The following is an 18825-nucleotide window of genomic DNA, read 5'->3' on the forward strand; positions in this document are numbered from 1 at the left end:
GGACGGTGGTGTTACTGCAATGGAAAGCAGGGGAGAAGGTTCTGCTCATAGGGCTGAGGGGTATGAGTCCAGCTTGGTGGACGAGTAGAGGTCAGTAGTCATTGGGGAATATAGACCTAGTGCTCAAGAGAGAGGTATGAACCAGAGGACATAGATGCAGTCACATGCATGCAGGCAGGAACTGAATTCATTAATGCTACCACTTGGGGCAAGCGAGCAGAACAAAAGGACAGTTCAAGGCCACACATGGGACAACTGTAACATTTGTAAGCACAAGGAGTAAGAGGAAGCTGAGTCAATTTTGAAAACGCTACCGCTTTGTCTAGTAAAGTTTCTATTTCCTTCTTTCCCCCAAGCAATTGTTATCCTCTTATTCATAAGACATCCTTTTGAAAATGACTCACTCACGTGGGCTTCAGCCACACCCTAGATGACCTGAGGAGAAGCAGGAACAGTGTTTCATAACACAAAAACGCAGAGCCCCAAACCAAAGCTCGACTCTTCTCATTAGAAGTGTGATTTTAAGCAACGTACTTAATCATTTTTTGTTTTAATTTCTTTATGTGCAAAGTGGTACTGACCTCTACTAGGTAGAAACAAGGGACACATAGTATACAATAACAGTCTGATTCTCCTTCCTTTGCGCAGTGGCTCTGAAGAAATCTTCAGTTGCCTGTATCCTCATAGTTTGTGAATAAAGCAATTGGAAGGAGCCTAACCTAGTAGTCAGCCTCTGTTACATGATCAAATCTAACATACGCAAAAATCTGACAGAGTTGTGTCCCTGCCTATAAATAAAGCAGGATACAAAGTCAGTACACAGAAACCAATTGCATTTATTTATTTTTTCAATCCAATTGTATTTATATACACTAATAATAACTAGAAATTCTTAAAAATTTTAATAGTATTTAAAATACAAAATAGGAATAAATTTAACAGAAGCTAAATAAAAGGCCTCTACACATAAAACTAGAAAGCATTTATTAGAAAAATTAAAATACCCAAATAATGAAAAGACACACCATGTTCATGAATTCAAAAGCTTAATTTTATTAAAATTAATTCTCCCCAAATTGATTGACTACAACACCAATTAATTGTGGTGTCTATTGGTTGTAACCAAACAAAATTCTAATTGATAAACTATGCCAGCCCAATCAAGTAATTAATTTTTATATGTCTTGGCCTCCTCATTTGTTAAAAATGTGAGTAATAGAACACATCCCTGTGCATCAAGTGGCTACATTCATAGACAGGGGAGGAGAAAGAGGAGGATACACAGTGTTAAAAGTAATAACAAATCACCAAGTTTTTTTTTCCATTTTCAATTATCTTTATATACAGGAGATCGATTCAGTATATACTAAGTAAAGATTTCATCAGTTTGCACCCACACAGAAACACAAAGTGTAAAAATACTGTTTCAGTACTAGCTATAGCATTACTTCACATTGGACAACCCATTAAGGACAGATCCCACATGGGACGTAAGTTCACAGTGACTCTTGATGTTGATTTAACAATTTAACACTAAAAAAAAAAAAAAAACCCTTGGTGTTAAATTGGAAATTACATAGAAAATTAATCATTTTTTTTTTAAATATCATGTAGGATCTCTGTCCTTAATGTGCTGTACATTGTGATTTAATGCTATAACTAGTACTCCAACAGTATTTTTCACTTTGTGTTGCTATGTGGGTGCAAGCTGTTGAAATCTTTACTTAATATATACTAAACTGATCTTCTGTATATAAAGAGAATTGAAAATGAATCTTGATGTGAATGGAAGGGGAGAGAGAGCGGGAAAGGGGAGGGTTGCGGGTGGGAGGGAAGTTATTGGGGGGGAAGCCATTGTAATCCATAAGCTGTACTTTGGAAATTTATATTCATTAAATAAAAGATAAAAACAAATCGCTACTGGCTACTCAGTCAGACGCCATGCTGAGCAGTTGGTAGCTATTATCTTCCATTTATCACATCCACTGGCTCAAATACAGTCTACCATTTTCCACTTTTATAGATGAAGGATTAGAGACTTGATTTAGGGAACTAATCCAGGAATACTGAACTAGTGAACAGGAAAAGCAAGATTCAAACAGATCTCACTCTAAATCTGAGCTCTTAAGTCCTGTGCTAGATGCTGCCTCACGGAGGAGAGTTTATTTAAAAGCTCTCGACAAGCAGAAGGTGCTACGAAGGCATAAGAAACTGCGGCAAGATTAAATCTACCACTGTCATAGATTCCTTAATTTAAGGCAGTTTTAGAAAACTGAAATTACTTAGCAATTAGAAACTTTGTACTCTGCATTTGCACAAATGTCCCGTGCTTGATTAGCCTACTGGGTCTCTGTATTTGCACTATCACATGGAAGATAAATTTTAACGTAATTATGAAACTTGAGTCCTAAGGGGTATACGTATGCTATCAATCCATTACAAAAATCATGTCATTTTAAAAGTAACTCAAATATCAAATTAAAGTCACCATGACAACAGGTGTAGGCATGGCCTACAAATCTGCTGATCAAGAGCAGATTTAGGACAACGTGGGTCTTTGCTTCAGATTTCACGTTACAGGTGTGTTCATGGCTACTTTTTGAAATTTTGAATCACAACTGGAATGGAAACATTATGCTGATAATAAACAGAAAGCCTGAATGTTACACAGTTCCAAAAGTTAAACTGCAGGCCAGATAAGAAACCAAGTGCATTCAGTAGTGAGATACATAAATAACACCTATGTAAGTGATTCCAAACTCAGATATGGTGTTATGTGAGTCTGATTTCCTCTGCCAAAATAGAGGAGTCTGAAGCTCGAAGCTAAGTCACAGATTGGTACAAAACACATTTCTGTGTTGAATGTCCAGAGTGGAGGGCAGAGACGTGAGTGTGATAAAAAGATATTTTATGACACAAGGTGGAAAAGGTCATGGGTGAGCTGCAGCTGGGACTCAGCCAGGAAAGATCTTGTCTTTCCAAGAAACATTCTACAAGTGGACCAACACCTTTGTCCTCTTTCACTTCTTATCTCCATCCTCCAACATTCTCCACCCTCAATACCTATATACAGACACACATTATATGTAGAGTTTTAAACTTCATGTCCAATACCAAGAATCTCTCTGTTTTTCACATTCCTACACAATGGTATGCTCTCAAAATGAAATTTCAGATTAACTCTTGCTAAAGTTTCTTTTTATAACAACATAAAAATTATAATAATTTTTATTTGAGAAGCAGCGCGCCCATCCACAAGTTTACTCTCCAAATGCCCAGGATCCAGGAACTCAATCCAAGTCTCCCACGTGGGTAGCAAGGACTCAAGTTCCTGAGCCGTCACCTGCTGCATCTCCGGGTGCACCTTAGCAGGCAGTTAGAATCAGGAGCAGAGTGAGACTGAAACTCAGACACTTTGATATGAAATACAGATTCCACAAGTGGGCAGACTAAGCCAAATGTCTGTCCCTATATAATTCTTTAAGAGTTCTGACTGGTGACTACATCAGTAATGATCTTTTAAGGTAAATGATCTGAAAATTCCCTTTGCAGAATATGCAAAACAAATGAACCACGGTGGAAAAGGCAAGAGGATTGGAAAACAAAAGTAAACACTCATGTTCAAGTACATGCCTAGGTACATGTAAACTCCAAAATTATTAGGAGCTATAAGAAGGATCTTCAAAAAGATCATGAACACGCACATTATAGAAGAAATACACGATTTCAAAAATTTCTACAGCAAGATAAGTTTACTTTGTAATCCCATTTTTCACATTTTTTTAAATTTATTTGACAAGTAGAGTTATAGACAGTGAGAGAGAGAGACAGAGAGAAAGGTCTTCCTTCCGTTGGTTCACTCCCCAAATGGCTGCCACAGCCAGCACTCTGCTGATCCGAAGCCAGGAGCCAGGTGCTTCTTCCTGGTCTCCCATGCGGGTGCAGGTGCCCAAGTACCTGGGCCATCCTCCACTGCCCTCCCAGGCCACAGCAGAGAACTGGACTTGAAGAGGAGCAACTGAAACTAGAACCCAGCACCCATATGGGATGCCGGCGCCACAGGTAGAGGATCAACCAAGTGAACCACGGTGCCGCCCCCACATATGTTTTGAAGTAGCTTCATAGATAGAAAACAAATAGAATATGGTTTCTGGAGTAATACAAGTCATAAAAATAATAGTAGTATTTCTCCAGTGGCTAAAAGATGAACATAATAGAAGAATTATATGGAATTATATAGTCCTAACCGGAGCTAATAAGCAAATATTTTTGGATTTGCAATTTTCCTTGAAGGGTAGAAAATGAAAAATTGTTTGATGAGGCTACCCAGAATTGTAGAGAGAATAACAAACATAGCAATATCTCTAGGGTGGAACAGTTCAAGTGATGCGTAGAGGATGAACATCAGGCATGTTGAAAAGAAAACACAAACGCTCCAAGGAAAGACTGACTCCAACACATCGCAGCAATGTCAGCAGCCAAGAGACTTAACAGAACTCATTGTAACAAAGGAACAGTTTAGAAAAGAATGAAAGATTAAAGGAATAAAATAGAAGGCAGTGTTTGTCACAATGGTTAAACCACTGCTTGAGCGCTCCTATCTCACAACAGAGTGCGTGGATTTGAACGGTAGCTCCAGTCCCAAGTCTAGCTTTCTACTAATGCACACCCGGGGAGGCAACAGGTACAGGCTCAAGCAGGAGTCTTTGCCACTCACATGAGACACCTGGATTGAGTGCCCAGCTCCTGGCTTCAGTGGGCATTTGAAGGGTGAACCAGTGGAAGCACACTCACTTACTCATTGTCTTTTAAACAAATAAAATGAATTTTTTTTTTTTTTGACAGGCAGAGTGGACAGTGAGAGAGAGAGAAAGGTCTTCCTTTGCCGTTGGTTCACCCTCCAATGGCCGCTGCTGCCGGCGCACCGCGCTGATCCCAAGGCAGGAGCCAGGTGCTTCTCCTGGTCTCCTATGGGGTGCAGGGCCCAAGCACTTGGGCCATCCTCCACTGCCCTCCTGGGCCACAGCAGAGAGCTGGCCTGGAAGAGGGGCGACCGGGACAGAATCTGGCGCCCCGATGGGACTAGAACCCTGTGTGCCGGCGCCGCAAGGCAGAGGATTAGCCTGTTGAGCCACGGCGCATGCCAATAAAATGAATTTCTTAAAAAAATATTAATGAATAAAACTAGAAATAGAACTGGAAAAGGAACCTAAGGAATGAGGAGTTAATGCCAAAAATTGTAATTTAGATAGCTGATTATTCCTTCAAATTTTGCATTTAAAACAATATTTAGATGAATATGCCTACTGAATATTTATTATGTAAATAAAAAGAAAACATCTTTGAGATATACCTATTATAGAAATTAGGTATTTGTGGCCAAAACAAAACATTTCTGGAAGGTTAAAACATTTCTGGAAGGTTTTAAATTGCAAGACAATGAAGTCATTCTATGCATTATTAGAAAGTTATCTAAATGTCAGAAAATTATGCAATATTAATCAGGGAAAATGTGGAAAAAAGTGATAGTGGCAATTTTGCTAATAAAGACCATTTCCATGTAAAAATGATATGCATAGGAACTTAAAATTTAAATAATAATAATAATTCAAGTCAGAAGGAGTCATACCACTTTGTTTCCTCTCAACTCCCACATCCAGCCCATCAGTGGATCTTGCAGATCCTACCTCCAAAACATATTATGGCCCCAAGTGCTTTGTTCCACCTCTGTTGCCACCATCCTAGTGACAGCCACAATTATTTCTCCTCTATTATAATAGTTATCTTTGATGAGATACTGGACTCTATCTTACCCCTATAATCAACTGTGCAAAAGCAACAGAATGATCATCAAATAGAAATATGGCTTCCAATTATCCTAGAACAAAACACACCTTCCCTCTAATGCTTCAGCCCTGACTGACCGCTCATTTTTCAGGAGGTGGCTCCACAGGCCTCCCTTCAGTTCCCAGAAATAAGAACAATTCCCCCTCTGGAGCCATTTCCACTGCCTGGGAGTCCCTGCTCCCGGCCGCTTACAAAGCTGGATCCTTCTTGCATTTTAATTCTTGGCTTAAACATTAGACAGCTCCTTGCTGATCACCCCAGTCTAGTTGCATATCCCTTTCTTATTCAATAGCACAGTACCCTAACTCACTGGTTTCATAGCATTTGAGTTAATTTGTGATGACATAGTTATGTATTGCTTTACCTGTCCATCATCTGTCTCCCTTCCCCAGTAAGATGGTAAGTCCTGGAGAAGGAGCCATGTTGCTTTTTCTTAGTGCCAATGCTCACCATCCAGCATAATGCCTGTGTTATGGGAGGCTTGCAGTGTAGGTGGGTGGGTGGATGGTGGGCGGATGGGCGGAGGGAAGGATGACAGAGGACACATACTAACAGATTTGTTACACAATACAAATATGAGGTTGACTTGTAAGTATCTGATCTATTTTGTTTTTGCTTGATTTTATAAGATTAGTTTCCATTATTTTGTATGTTTTTATCTTCACCTAGTTTTGACTTTAGGAATATTAGTCTCACAAAATAAACAGATTCTCAAAAAAAGAAATAGTAGATTGATAGACGTGGGTTGTGTTTTAGAATTCACAATGAGGGAATGTGAAAGGGATGACTATTTGATGATTTTATTATGGTGCTGTGAGTGAAGAATCAGTGAATCAAAATGAAGACAGAAAATTCAGTTTGTCTAAGTTTTCTGCTGATTGGCTTAAAGTATGAAGAAGGAGGTAGAATCTTGACTTTCAGAGGGCTCGATCTTTAGTAGGGGAAATCAGAAAGCCATATCTGAGATGATGAGGGTACAAGTTGAAATCATTATTTTTCTCAGGGGAAAGTGAGAACACAGTCCCCCACTACCACAAATTATGCAGTCGAGTTTCCCACATTTGGGGAAATAGCAAGGGTCAGCACATCGGAGTGCAATGGATAAGCCTTGCCCTGGGAAAACCACATTCATGATCATGGTATCTCCCCTGCCAGGTAAGTACTGAAGTCATTTTAATTCCTGCAAACACTTGTGGCTTGGAGGGGCAGCCCAGGCTGACAGCTGGGGATCAGTGTGTGTGGTACCAGGTCTCAGTGTGGCTGTAACTGCTACGAGGTGCACAGGTCAGCAAAATCTCACTGGAAAGTTGGATTTTTGCACTGGAACTCAAAGAAAGCCTGAGGTTTGACTCAGCAGGCAAAGAAAAGGAATGATAGAATCAGAGGAGGGATTTTGGCTGATGTTTATGGAAAAATTAATTAGGACCACATTTGTTCTTGTTCAAAGAAAGCAGACAGTTATGCAAGATAAAGAGTAGGAAGAATATCTAGGAAAATCAATTACCAAACTATCAGATACAAAAGACACCCAATAGGATTGTACTTAAAATGTAACTTTCAACTTTTAAGAGAATAAATTTGAAAGAAAAATATACCTTAAGGACATTTCCCTAGCAGAAAGAGAAAAACAAATTTAGAACCAAGACAAGAAAATGAAAAATTACTAGGAAAAACACTGAAGAATGTTACAGCAACTTTCCCTAGTTTAGAAAAAATAGATGAAAGGGTAGATAAGATAAATTTACTTGAGGTATATAGTTATATGAGCAAGAAAGTAAACGGTTGTTAACAGTGGAAACTTAGAGGTTTGGTCAGAAGCTTTCTATTTGCCTTTGGGTATTTATCTATCTAACCTATACTACTTGAGATCAACCACACATCTATCTACATCAAGGCCTCACATCCTGGTGAGGAAAACAGACACTAGAAAGATAAAGCAGGTAGAATCATCAATAGTGCTACTGGTATTGCAGCAGATAGAGAAGGCAGAGACTGATGGGAGCGGTGGTAAACACTGCAGCCCGGGAGACCTAACTGATGAGACAGGGAGGGCCATGTGAAGTCCAGAGGAAGAAGCTTCCCCACAAAGGGAGCACTGGGTGCCACGTATAAGGTGAATGGCGCCCCCTGGAGGACAAGTTCTAAGTCACTGTGAAGAACAAAAGAAGTTGGAGAGGTATTTAGGGATACATTGGCCTTGCATCACATTTGAGATGGGAACTGCCCAAAGTCTGACAGGAGGGCAATGAAAAGATACCACCTACATCTTAGAAGGATCACTCTGTCTCACACTAACTTGCCACTCAATAGCACCCCATCCATCAAGTTCTCCAAAACTTGCCCAAAGATGATTTGGCCTCCTCCCTCTCTTACAGCCACATCTGCCTCTATCTGTTTCCACTGACACCACCTGAACTGCACCTGCCATGACAGCTCCCCTAAACGCCTGGATCGGATTCCTATGAGGTTTCTCTAACTCCTGTCCTCACTCCATCCACGCATCCTCTTAATTTCCCCTGCATGTTGCAGGTCCCCTCTTTCCCAGTAAGTCCACTCATGGTGCCCTTCCCCACACTCTTGAGGGCCTTCCAACCCCTGCGGTTTGGTGTTTGAAGATCTTCCTGGGCTGACTCCTACTTCTCTCTGTAGTTGTAGATCTTCCTCCACATCGCTTCTCGGCCTTTTGGCTAAGATCAATTGTAGATCTTCCTCCACCATGTCCTACAGCTTCATCATGTCCATCAGTTATGCCACCCCCGCCGCCCCAACTCCTCCCCAGACTTCACACAGGCTGTGCACTGTGTCTTCCTGGAGAGTTCTTACTGTGCCTGCAGCCCTAACTTCTTCCTCTGGGCCCACGTAAACACCACTTCCATTGGAACATTTCCGGAGTCTCGCTCCAGTTCCCTTACAGGATGAGTGTTCCCCCTTCTCTATCACCTGCTCCATCCCAATCACACTGTCCACTCTGTCTGACAAGACCCATGAGGCTTCTTTCTTATTCACAACGAAGCCCTGTGACTACCACAGAACTGCCACAAGGGTAATGAGCCAACAGATAGTATGTGGATGATAAAGCCTTTAGTCCCATCCATACATTATGCCACATTTGTATGATGGAACAAAGTGTAGCCATTGACAGTTCTTGACAAAGATAACTAACGGAAGAACATCCGGAAAACATCCAGTTAAAGCAGCTGATTATCAAAGAGAGTTACGGTAAGATCCAATTTTAGCTTTCTGGAAAACGTCAATACGAGAGGCTTCAAAGATATTCACCTAAAATTTAAAGCCGCTCTCTCTTGGAGATGGGATTACGGGGATTGTTTTGCTTTGAGCTCATTTGAGCATAGATTTCTTTCATAATCGTGTAAAAATTATAGAAGTTATTTAAAGTGCTACATACACTCTTAGTCCATCACAAAAGGGTGGACTGTGTCAAATGCAGTGGAAAGAGAAGTGGCAAATAGATCATCCCAGGTGAATGCCCTGGGTCATGGTGACTGCAGGCATTGCTATTTGGGAGCTGAAAGTGAAGAAGGTACTATAAAAATGACAAACTATTCATAGAAACTATAACCAAATATAATTGGGGCGAGAAGAGTGGTGGGAAAATATCTCAAAAACTGGGCTACATTAACCAGGGAGAAGCATAAGCATCTATCTTCAGCTTCCTTTTATAAATAGGATATTAGCAGATGGAATTGGGTTGGAAAAACATGGTCCAAAAAAAAAAAAGGCTTATTTAATTAAAAATAAAATATGATAATACAATTACCAAAACATTCTTTTACTTTATGACTTTATTGTGTTCAACTCTGTCTCAGGCCTGGGTCCCTTTGCATCCACTTAAAGATGCTCCCAGGAACTGGAACTGAAGCCTAAATAGTTCAGAAGGCGGCCCAGGGCTGCAAACCATGGTATTCTGGCACAAATTAGAGATAGAAATTTCACTTTAACTTCCTATACAGTTGTGATCTAATGATGGGTGTCTGTAAGCAGATACTTCTATGGCAGGGAAATTATATTCACCCCTAGGATACTTATATTTTTATTGGAAAGGATCTTGTTGTATTGAAGATCAGCAATGCAAGCATTTTGCTTCTGGTGTAGAGAAGAAAGCTTTTAACAAAGAGACTTTCCCACAAATGACAACTGTAAACCCCAGACCAAAAAAACAAACAAACAAACAAACAAAAAACAACTCCCCTCAAGGCTCTGGAAAATGAAGCAAAGTGGACAGGCTTTGGAATGTGGTCAACATACGGGGGCAGCAGCCAGTGCAGGATGAGACTGCTGTCTGAGGGATCCACCCCATGGACTATGCAAAGGGAGACAGATCCAGCACTCAACCTGCTCTTCCTGTATGGAGGAACCTGGGGAGGAGCCCAGGCCAGATGCACCATGAGGAATGAGGGAGGGTCCTGGAAAAGAAGAGAGGCAGAGAAGGGAATCCCCAAATTCTGAATAAGAACCCCGCCCACGTCTCCCGATGACCCCAGCACTGAAAGCAATCCCAAGTGTCTGAGCCCCTGCTTTCTGCAGGCTGTACTGAGTCCAGCCAGCGAGATCCACCTGCTTACTCTAGTGAACATTCCATCTGGGTTATACAGGAGTTCTCACTTCTATACAATGTTACTGTGGAACAGTTTCAAGATATTGACTCATTCACTCAACCAACAAATGTCTCATCTGTACTTAAGGGCTAGGTGTTCTAAGGACACAAAAACACATCAGCACCGCTGCCCACAAGGAGCCCAGAGCTCCCGAGGAGGAGTGGATAGAAAAGGACACCCCAATCACAATCACAGGAGGCAGAACTTGATTGCAGAGGAGCTGGGGTAGCAAAAAGAACATGGACTTCAGAGTCAAACCTGGGTTTACATCTTGGGTCCCCTAGGACCTAACAGCCCTATTTATAAAGGGGTGAGATAATATCTACCACTGTGTATAACATCTACCACCTTGTGAAGCTGTTGTGAGGAGCAAATAGGGACGTGTGTTCATCATTTACTCTCTATGGGCACTGTTCCAAGCCCTGTATGTGCATGGGTTCTTTAATCCTTATAATCGTTCCATTAGGTATGTGCTAATACTACCTTCACTCCATAGGTAAGGAAAATAAGGCATAGGGAATTTAAGAAACTTCTCCAAGGTCATCTAGTGTGCATGGTTAAACACAAATTCCAACTCTACTTGAACCTCAGCTGACTCCTAAATTACACTTGATAGTAACCTGACAGTGCTAAACAATTGGTTAACATACAGCAGACACCTAACAAATATTAGGTACCATCATTACTGTGATGCTTACTGCTGATGCTGTTGTTATTACTATGAGCCATTAGAAAAACAAGTAACACGTGTCTGTTCACCACAACTGTTAGATATCTGTTTCCCATAGCAGAGTACCTGAGTTCAAGTCCCAGCTCTGGCTCCTGACTCCAGCTTCCTGCCAATGCAGATCCTGGATGGCAGTGGTGATGGCTTACACAATTGGGTTCCTCCACCCAAGCAGGAGACCTGGATTGAGTTCCTGGCTTCTGGCTTTGGGAGTGAACTAGCAGATAGAAGTGCATTCTCTCACGTACTCTTTTTCTCTCTCTCTCTCTCACACACACACACACACTTAAAAAAAAGCTAGAAATAAACCCTTTGGAAAAAAAAACAAGAAACAAGAACATGATATCTGAATTTTTAAAGGTAAAAGTTATAGCAAAGCTAAATGACTGTCATGTGCAGATCTGGACACACACTATGAGAAACTGAATTTTGTGTCTATCTGGCAGGTACATTCGACCTCTTTTTAAAAGGAAAAGCATCAAGACACCATCACTCATTCATTCATTCATTCACCATTCATTAAGACAACTTCTGACGGCCACCTGCCAGCACATAACTGGGTGTTAGAGTGGTTCCCAAAGAAACCATTTACTGGAGGTAAAGCTGAGTGGCAGGACCAGTTACTCATTAAAAATTAGGATGACAAAGAAAAGATTTAGTCATTCACTAAGAGTTAATGCAGCTGTTGCTCCTACTGCTAATGGAAAAAAAGCAAGCAAACAAAATTCTGTGCAGTTTTTATTTAAACAATCTCAGAGAAATCACACTATGTGAAAAGACCAAAAAAAAAGGAATAAAGAAAAGACAAATGTACAGTTATTAAACAAAAATTAATCATCATGCACCAAACAGAGAAATAAAATTTTACTTACATGTGCTATGTCTTAATACCCTACTTTGCTTCCAAGAAATTAAACTAAATACCACTTGGAACTTCAGGGGTCTCAGCTGCTATGATTTCTAAATACAGGGGTGATTGAGGGATGTGCCAAATTCTAAAAGAATAAGAACAGCATGTTCTCCAGGCCTGTTAATTTTATGAGGACGTGTTGCACATTTCTTATGTAAAGACATGCAGTTTCCTACGGTCCTAAGAGAGTACTTTCAGTAAGATCATATACATAAGGGTACTGAAAAAAAGAAACCAAAAACTCCAAACCCAGAACTGGATCACTCCCAGATCCTTACTGTGTCACACGCCCAGTTGATGAACAATGCACATTATCTGTGAGATAACTTCCGTGACATGTGTTGTTATTGCTGTAAATCCCTATAAGATGGAAAGCATTGCCAGTGAAATCTGAGTTGGACAAAAGGCTTTCTAGGACTAGATTACCCGAGGCTATGAAACGCAAGAAAAACAAAATGGTTTGGATAAACCCTGGGTGCTTATTGCAATGGGATTTAACCCATGGGCCCTTTGGGCCAAGACTGCAGGCTTGCCCTGGAGTCACTCAGAGGTTAGAAAATTTTTCTCTGCAAACGTTACTTGAAGCAAGATGGATTTGTTGACTCAGTAGGGAGCTCTTAAAGCTGAAATATTTGAACCAAAGACTTTTAGGGATGGGGCTCCTCAATGGGAATGTGGATGGGTCAGTTCTCATTTTACCACGTGGAAACAAGGACTGGAAGAGGTAAACTGAGGACTTGCTCATATGATTTAAAGTGATATGCTTAATCAAGAATCTTCATCACAATGGCTAACATTATTCAGCACTTACTCTTTGTGAAGCACAGAGCTAAGGGGTTTCTATTCTTCACACCAGCTTTCGAGGGGAGCACTAATATCTCCCTTGTTTTATGTATGAGAAGAATACGCCTTGGAGAGACAGAGCCTGTCAAAAGAGGCGGCTCCAGACTTCCAGCCTTCACAAGGCAACCCTGAGGCCCATCTACAATCACTTATTCTACTGCCTCACCCCTGGGCCAGAATGAAGTCAGGTGATCTCCAGGCCAGAGAAAGGCACCAGCTCTTCACATGTGGTCACAGAAGCTTCCATGGCTGACATATCCAGTGCTGAATTCTAATAGTTCCAGGACTGAAAGAAACATGTCCAAACTTACCCGACTGCAAAACTTGCCTTCGTGCTGAATAGTGCAAAGGCACTGTGCATCTATAACCTTACCATTAGTGGTAGCAGTAGTGTCTTTTCATTACTGTTTTTGAATGTAGTTGATAAAATGATACTTTCTCAAAATAGTGCATGTTCTCCCTTCAGTCTCTGATTTCTCTAGGTCTCTGTAATTGGTGATTCTGTTGTATCAGGTGCAGTCTATTCTGATGTGAACGGTCACACTCCTAGCTCCAGCAAATGTCCTTCATTGCTGAATGTGCCAACCAATGGCTTTCTTTTTCCTCTTTATGAATGTATGTGGTGTTCTACTTTAAACTTCTAGTGTGCAAGAATACGAATTGAGATACTGAAGTAAAGATGATGTCTGGATATTAGTATTCAGCTTTTATTTACATGCATGTCTAAATATACTCATACATTTAAATATCAATATGCAGTGATAGTAAGTATACATAATTAGACATCTTCAGAATTAAAATGCATTTAGTTGAAAAATTTAAGGATCTCAAAGTTCTAAACCAAACATTCAGATAACTCCCAGGGTGCATGGCAGGTGCATGAGCAATCACACTTCCCTGTGGTATGGTTACTCTCATTTCATAAAGTGGAAGCAAGGAAATACTTGTGATGTTTTTACTTGGCACTCTAATCACCCCCACTGGAACCGGAATCTGAAAGTACACTTCTCCAATATGGATCCAGGGAAAGTGAAGTAGAAATTCAAAGACAAGATAAAAGACATTGATGAGAAAAAAAATCTCCGTGTAGGAGAACAGACAGCCCCAGAAGGAATGCAGGAGAGATTGGGACTGCACAGCCACCTTTTCAATGACTCACTCTGAACCTTGGGGAAGGGGCTAAAAAGAAGCCAGGAGTCAGACATAGTAGCCAGGAAGGAATCCAACCTTGGAGGGCCTGGCCCAGATGAGATGGAGAAAGATCTTTGAAAAGAAAAGGATGAAGGTAAGAAGGAGGGGAAGGAGCCATAATGTGGACACGCAGCGTTGAAAGTGCTACCCAGAGGGAAAATCCAATTTTAACCGCTTTCTGCTCTGGAAGAGACTGTTGTAAAAGGATTTCACTGTACTTACAGACACACACACACACACACATGCAAGACAGAAAAAAAAAGATTTTCTTGCTTTTTCAGACTTAAGTAGTGGGGGCATTTAGAAATTTTAGAACCCAAAAACCTTGCCTCTTTTTTTAATCATGATGACGGTAAAAAGATAATCTTTAAATAAATAAGCATCATAGAATTTATCTTTAAAAAACATATGTGTTTAGAGACATCATCAGACAGTGGGTGATAGCACAGAAGCCAACATGCCTGGGTTTTCACTATGAACTGTGTGGCTTCAGGCAAATTATTTACCCTCTCATTGCCTCAGTTTCCCAATCTGGTAAGTGGAAATATTAATAGTATGTATTTCCTAGGTTTTAAAGATTTATTTATTTATTTGAAAGTCAGAGTTACAGAGAAGCAGAGGCAGAGGCAGAGGCAGAGAGAGAGAGAGAGAGAGAGAAGGTCTTCCTTTTGCTGATTCACTTCCAAAATGACCACAATAGCCAGAGCTGAGCCTATCCAAAGCCAGGAGCCTTTTCTGGGTCTCCCACATGAGTGTCGGGGGCCTAAGGACTTGGGGCATCTTCTACTACTTTCCCAGGCTATAACAGAGAGCTAGACTGAAAGTAGAGCATCTGGGACTTGAACCAGCACCCATATGGGATGCCAGCAATCAGACAGTGGCTTTACCCACTATACTACAGCGCCAGTCCCAAATTGTTGGGTTTTATAATTGAGTTATTTACAAAATATTAATTAGACTCCTGGGAAAAGAAAACATTACCTATAAATAGGGCATCTGGAGTAAGCAAGGGCAGGAAAATAAGTAAAATACACTTCCCTCTTCGAATGGATAACACAGGAAAGCAGAACAGAGTCAACACAAACGTCCAAAGGCAACATGGTGGAAAGGAGGTAGCAAAGAGCAGTGGCGGACTCAGAACTCTAGAACATTCTGTGGATCTGAATTTCAAACTTGCTACAACAACATAGCAAGGTGAGATGTGAGAAGGATCCGAAGGACACAGTGTTTTTCAAATATTAACTACTACACCAGAACAGGCCAGCGAGAGAGGCTGTTTAAGAATGCCAGGCACCTTAAAATCAGTGCCATGCCGCAGCTGAGAAGCCCAGAACATTGCTAGGACTCCTTCGAAATGTTCACCCAGTCCCTCTCTTCCCTGGGAGAGCAGCCTCCGAATGGCAGTCTTCTGAGAAAGACTGCTGAGAAATTTGTCTTGATCCTGTCTGCAATTTCAAAGCAATACCTTTCTCTTGGCTCTATTCAGGCAGCACAGAGGAACTGATAGGGCACTGATGGGCCATGGATAGGAAAGGAAGAGAAGGGTCCTTCAGCCATTCCGTGGATACCCAAGGCTTAAATTACAATCTATAGGCCAACATCTCTGTGTTTGCACTTGGCCCAGACTTCTTCCAGAGTCATACAGCACCTGCCCAGCTAACGTCTCCATCCGAACCTCCCAAGGGTCCCCCATATTCAATTCCAAAATGCAGCTCTTCTCCATTTTCTGTTTTTCCATCAATGGTACAACCGACTACCAAATGCCAGAAGCCACAAGTGGGCTCCCTCACTCCGCCCCCTGTGCACATCCCATCCTTCTCCAGCCCCTGCCAAAGACCTCCCAAACCCATCAGCTTCTCTCTGTTTCACATCCTATCCTTCCATTCCTAGAAGTCAACATCCATGAGGGCACATCAAACAGGTTGTTCAAAGTGGAATTGTAAGTTTATCTTGATGCAAAAAAGGTTTTGAAATCTGTGCACAATTCTTTCATAAGATGGCTTTTCCATGAAGGACCCTCACATTCGTGTGTGGGAGGAGCTGTGTCATCCCGACTATTCCATCCTAGCAGCTGGCACACAGGAAGTGCTGAGCAGTCTCTGTGGACCTGGGAAAGGAAGTATGAGCAAAAACAGAATCCCAGGGCTCAAGGCCGTCCTTTATGACCAGCTTGGTTTTGTGCAAATCACCGCTTCACTGAGCCTCTGAATCTTAACTTTCTGGTAATAATCAAAGCAATAAAAACAAAACACATAGGATTTGTCCAAGCTCTTTTACCAAACTCCCATTCAATTTCCTTTTGGCCTTGAAGCCTGCCCTTGACTAATGGCAAATCCTGCAGCCAGAGTTAGGTGGTAGCCTGTTCACCAAAGGAATGATGAAGTGTTCACAGGCAAATGACAATTGATGCTAAGTGCTCAAAAATCAACATGGGTGGTGTTTCCAAGTTTTCTTACTGAGCAAAGAGAGTGGAGCTTGCACTGCAAAAAAAAGAGCAAATAGATGAGACCCCATCACCATGGTAACGTGTTCATCTCCAGCATACACAGCTAAACAAGAGACACCTGGAGGTAGAGGGGGATACAGCCATCTCACCCCGTCCCTGCCCAACAGACAACAACCTGCCCTTCTGTGGTTGACATCCAATGCTTTAACATTTTTAAAAAATCATTTTTGGGGGCCGGCGCTGCGGCTCACTAGGCTAATCCTCCACCTTGCGGCACCGGCACACCGGGTTCTAGTCCCGGTCGGGGTGCCGATCCTGTCCCGGTTGCCCCTCTTCCAGGCCAGCTCTCTGCTGTGGCCAGGGAGTGCAGTGGAGGATGGCCCCAAGTGCTTGGGTCCTGCACCCCATGGGAGACCAGGAGAAGCACCTGGCTCCTGCCATGCGCCGGCCGCAGCGCGCCAACCGCGGCAGCCATTGGAGGGTGAACTAACGGCAAAAGGAAGACCTTTCTCTCTGTCTCTCTCTCTCACTGTCCACTCTGCCTGTCAAAAAAAAATTTTAAAAAAAATCATTTTTGGGACCAGTGCTGTGGCACAGTTAAACCACTGCCTGCAGCGCACCATTTCATGTCCCAGCAGCTCCACTTCCAATCCAGCTCCCTGCTAATGCACCTGGGAAGGCAGCAGAAGACGGCTCAAGTACTTGGGCTCCTGTCACCAACATGGGAAATCCAGAAGAATCTCCTGGCCCTGGCTTTGGCCTGGCCTAGCCTCAGCCATTTGGGGAGTGAACCAGTGGACAGAAGATCGCTAGCTCTCTCTCTCTGGGACAGCACTGTGGAGTAGAGAATAAAGCTACCACCTGCAGTGCCAGCATCCCATTTGGGCACCAATTCAAGTCCTGACTGTTTCACTTCTGATCCAGCTTCCTACTAATATGCCTGGAAAAGCAGCAGAGGATGGCCCAAGTGCTCGGGCCCCTGCACCCAAGTGGGAAAGGCAGAGAGAGAGATTTTCCATTCACTGGTTCACTCCCCAAATGCCCACAACATGTGGGGCTAGGCCAGGCCAAAGCCAGGAGCCAGGAACTCTATCCAAGTCTCCCACATGGGTGGCAGGGACCCAAGAGACCCAACCATTTGAGTCATCACCACTGCTTCCCAAGGAATGTACCAGCAGGAAGCTGGAATCGGAAGTAGACCCAGGACCCTAATCCTGGCAACCAGATACAGGATGTGAGTATCTTAAAAGAAGATCAGGGTACAATGCTGAGGACCCAGAGCACTGGAGTTACCAGGAGGGCCCACAGCTTCCTCCAGCTTCTCAAGCAGGGGCCATTCAGGGTGATTTTTAGTGCAGAAAAGTCCCCTGATGCACTCGGGCTCTACGTTTAATCTCTGCACAGGATATGACTCTATTTCTTGTAGTTGTCAAAGTCACTTTTGTGGATCAGGAGCTTACATGCTGGTCTTAAGGAGAAAAACCTCTAATATCATGTTATTCTTACAACATTAAAGGTTTAAAGTAATCCCTCCCATAATATCCCTCCAAGCATAAATGGAACAAAACTTCCTTAGAGCACAAACTCATTCCTGAACACCAGCTTGCTACCTGAGGTTATCTGCCTGTTTTCTTTGGGTTGCAGCTATGAAACTAATAGTAAAACTCTCTCGTAAAATAAAAGTAGCCCTAAAGATGTGGCTTGAGTTTTCACAGACATCGTCAACTTGATTTAATACAAAAGTAGGTGAATTTCATATTGAATTCTGTTATGTGAATTTATCAAAAACCAATTCATGTATCAAAAACCAAACAATTTAAAGAAATAGGAATCTTAACAAGTAGAATTTCACCATTCGAAAGAGATTCCACTTCTTTGTAGCTATCCATTTCTCAATGTGAAAATAAAAAGCACAGAAATTCCGAGAGCATAGCTAATAAGCAAACACAATTTTCAAGTTACCCTAGCAGAGAGCTGAAAACAAGGGACTATCTTCTATTTTTGTTTTACAAATGGAAAGCTTTCTTGTGTAGAGTTTTTCAGAAATTTAAAGTACAAAACTGATCGGTTTAAGCCTTAATGAAAATGAAAGGTGGCCCTGAAGTGATAAATAAGAGTTACCTTCTAGACACTGGCAGGTGAACCCACTGAGACTGGAAACGCAGGTGGCTCCATTTCTGCACGGGTCCAGGATACAATAATCAATCTTGGATTCACAAAGCTGTCCAGTGTAACCTGAATAAAA

The 18825-nt window shown here is 41.9% G+C and overlaps 1 protein-coding gene and 1 non-coding gene across 2 annotated transcripts in view; both read right to left on the reverse strand.

The window, feature by feature from the left end:
• DNER (delta/notch like EGF repeat containing) overlaps positions 1-18825 on the reverse strand; it is a 396414-nt gene that overhangs the window by 104893 nt on the left and 272696 nt on the right. Inside the window, exon 7 of the mRNA XM_062193179.1 lies at positions 18702-18815. Coding sequence (XP_062049163.1) covers positions 18702-18815 — 114 coding nt within the window. The remainder of the gene's footprint in view (positions 1-18701; positions 18816-18825) is intronic.
• On the reverse strand, positions 6848-7010 carry LOC133768759 (U1 spliceosomal RNA). Its single transcript, XR_009867075.1, has one exon. It is a non-coding gene; the product is annotated as a U1 spliceosomal RNA (small nuclear RNA).

This window comes from Lepus europaeus, chromosome 1 (genome assembly GCF_033115175.1).
Source record: "Lepus europaeus isolate LE1 chromosome 1, mLepTim1.pri, whole genome shotgun sequence".
NCBI lineage: Eukaryota > Metazoa > Chordata > Mammalia > Lagomorpha > Leporidae > Lepus > Lepus europaeus.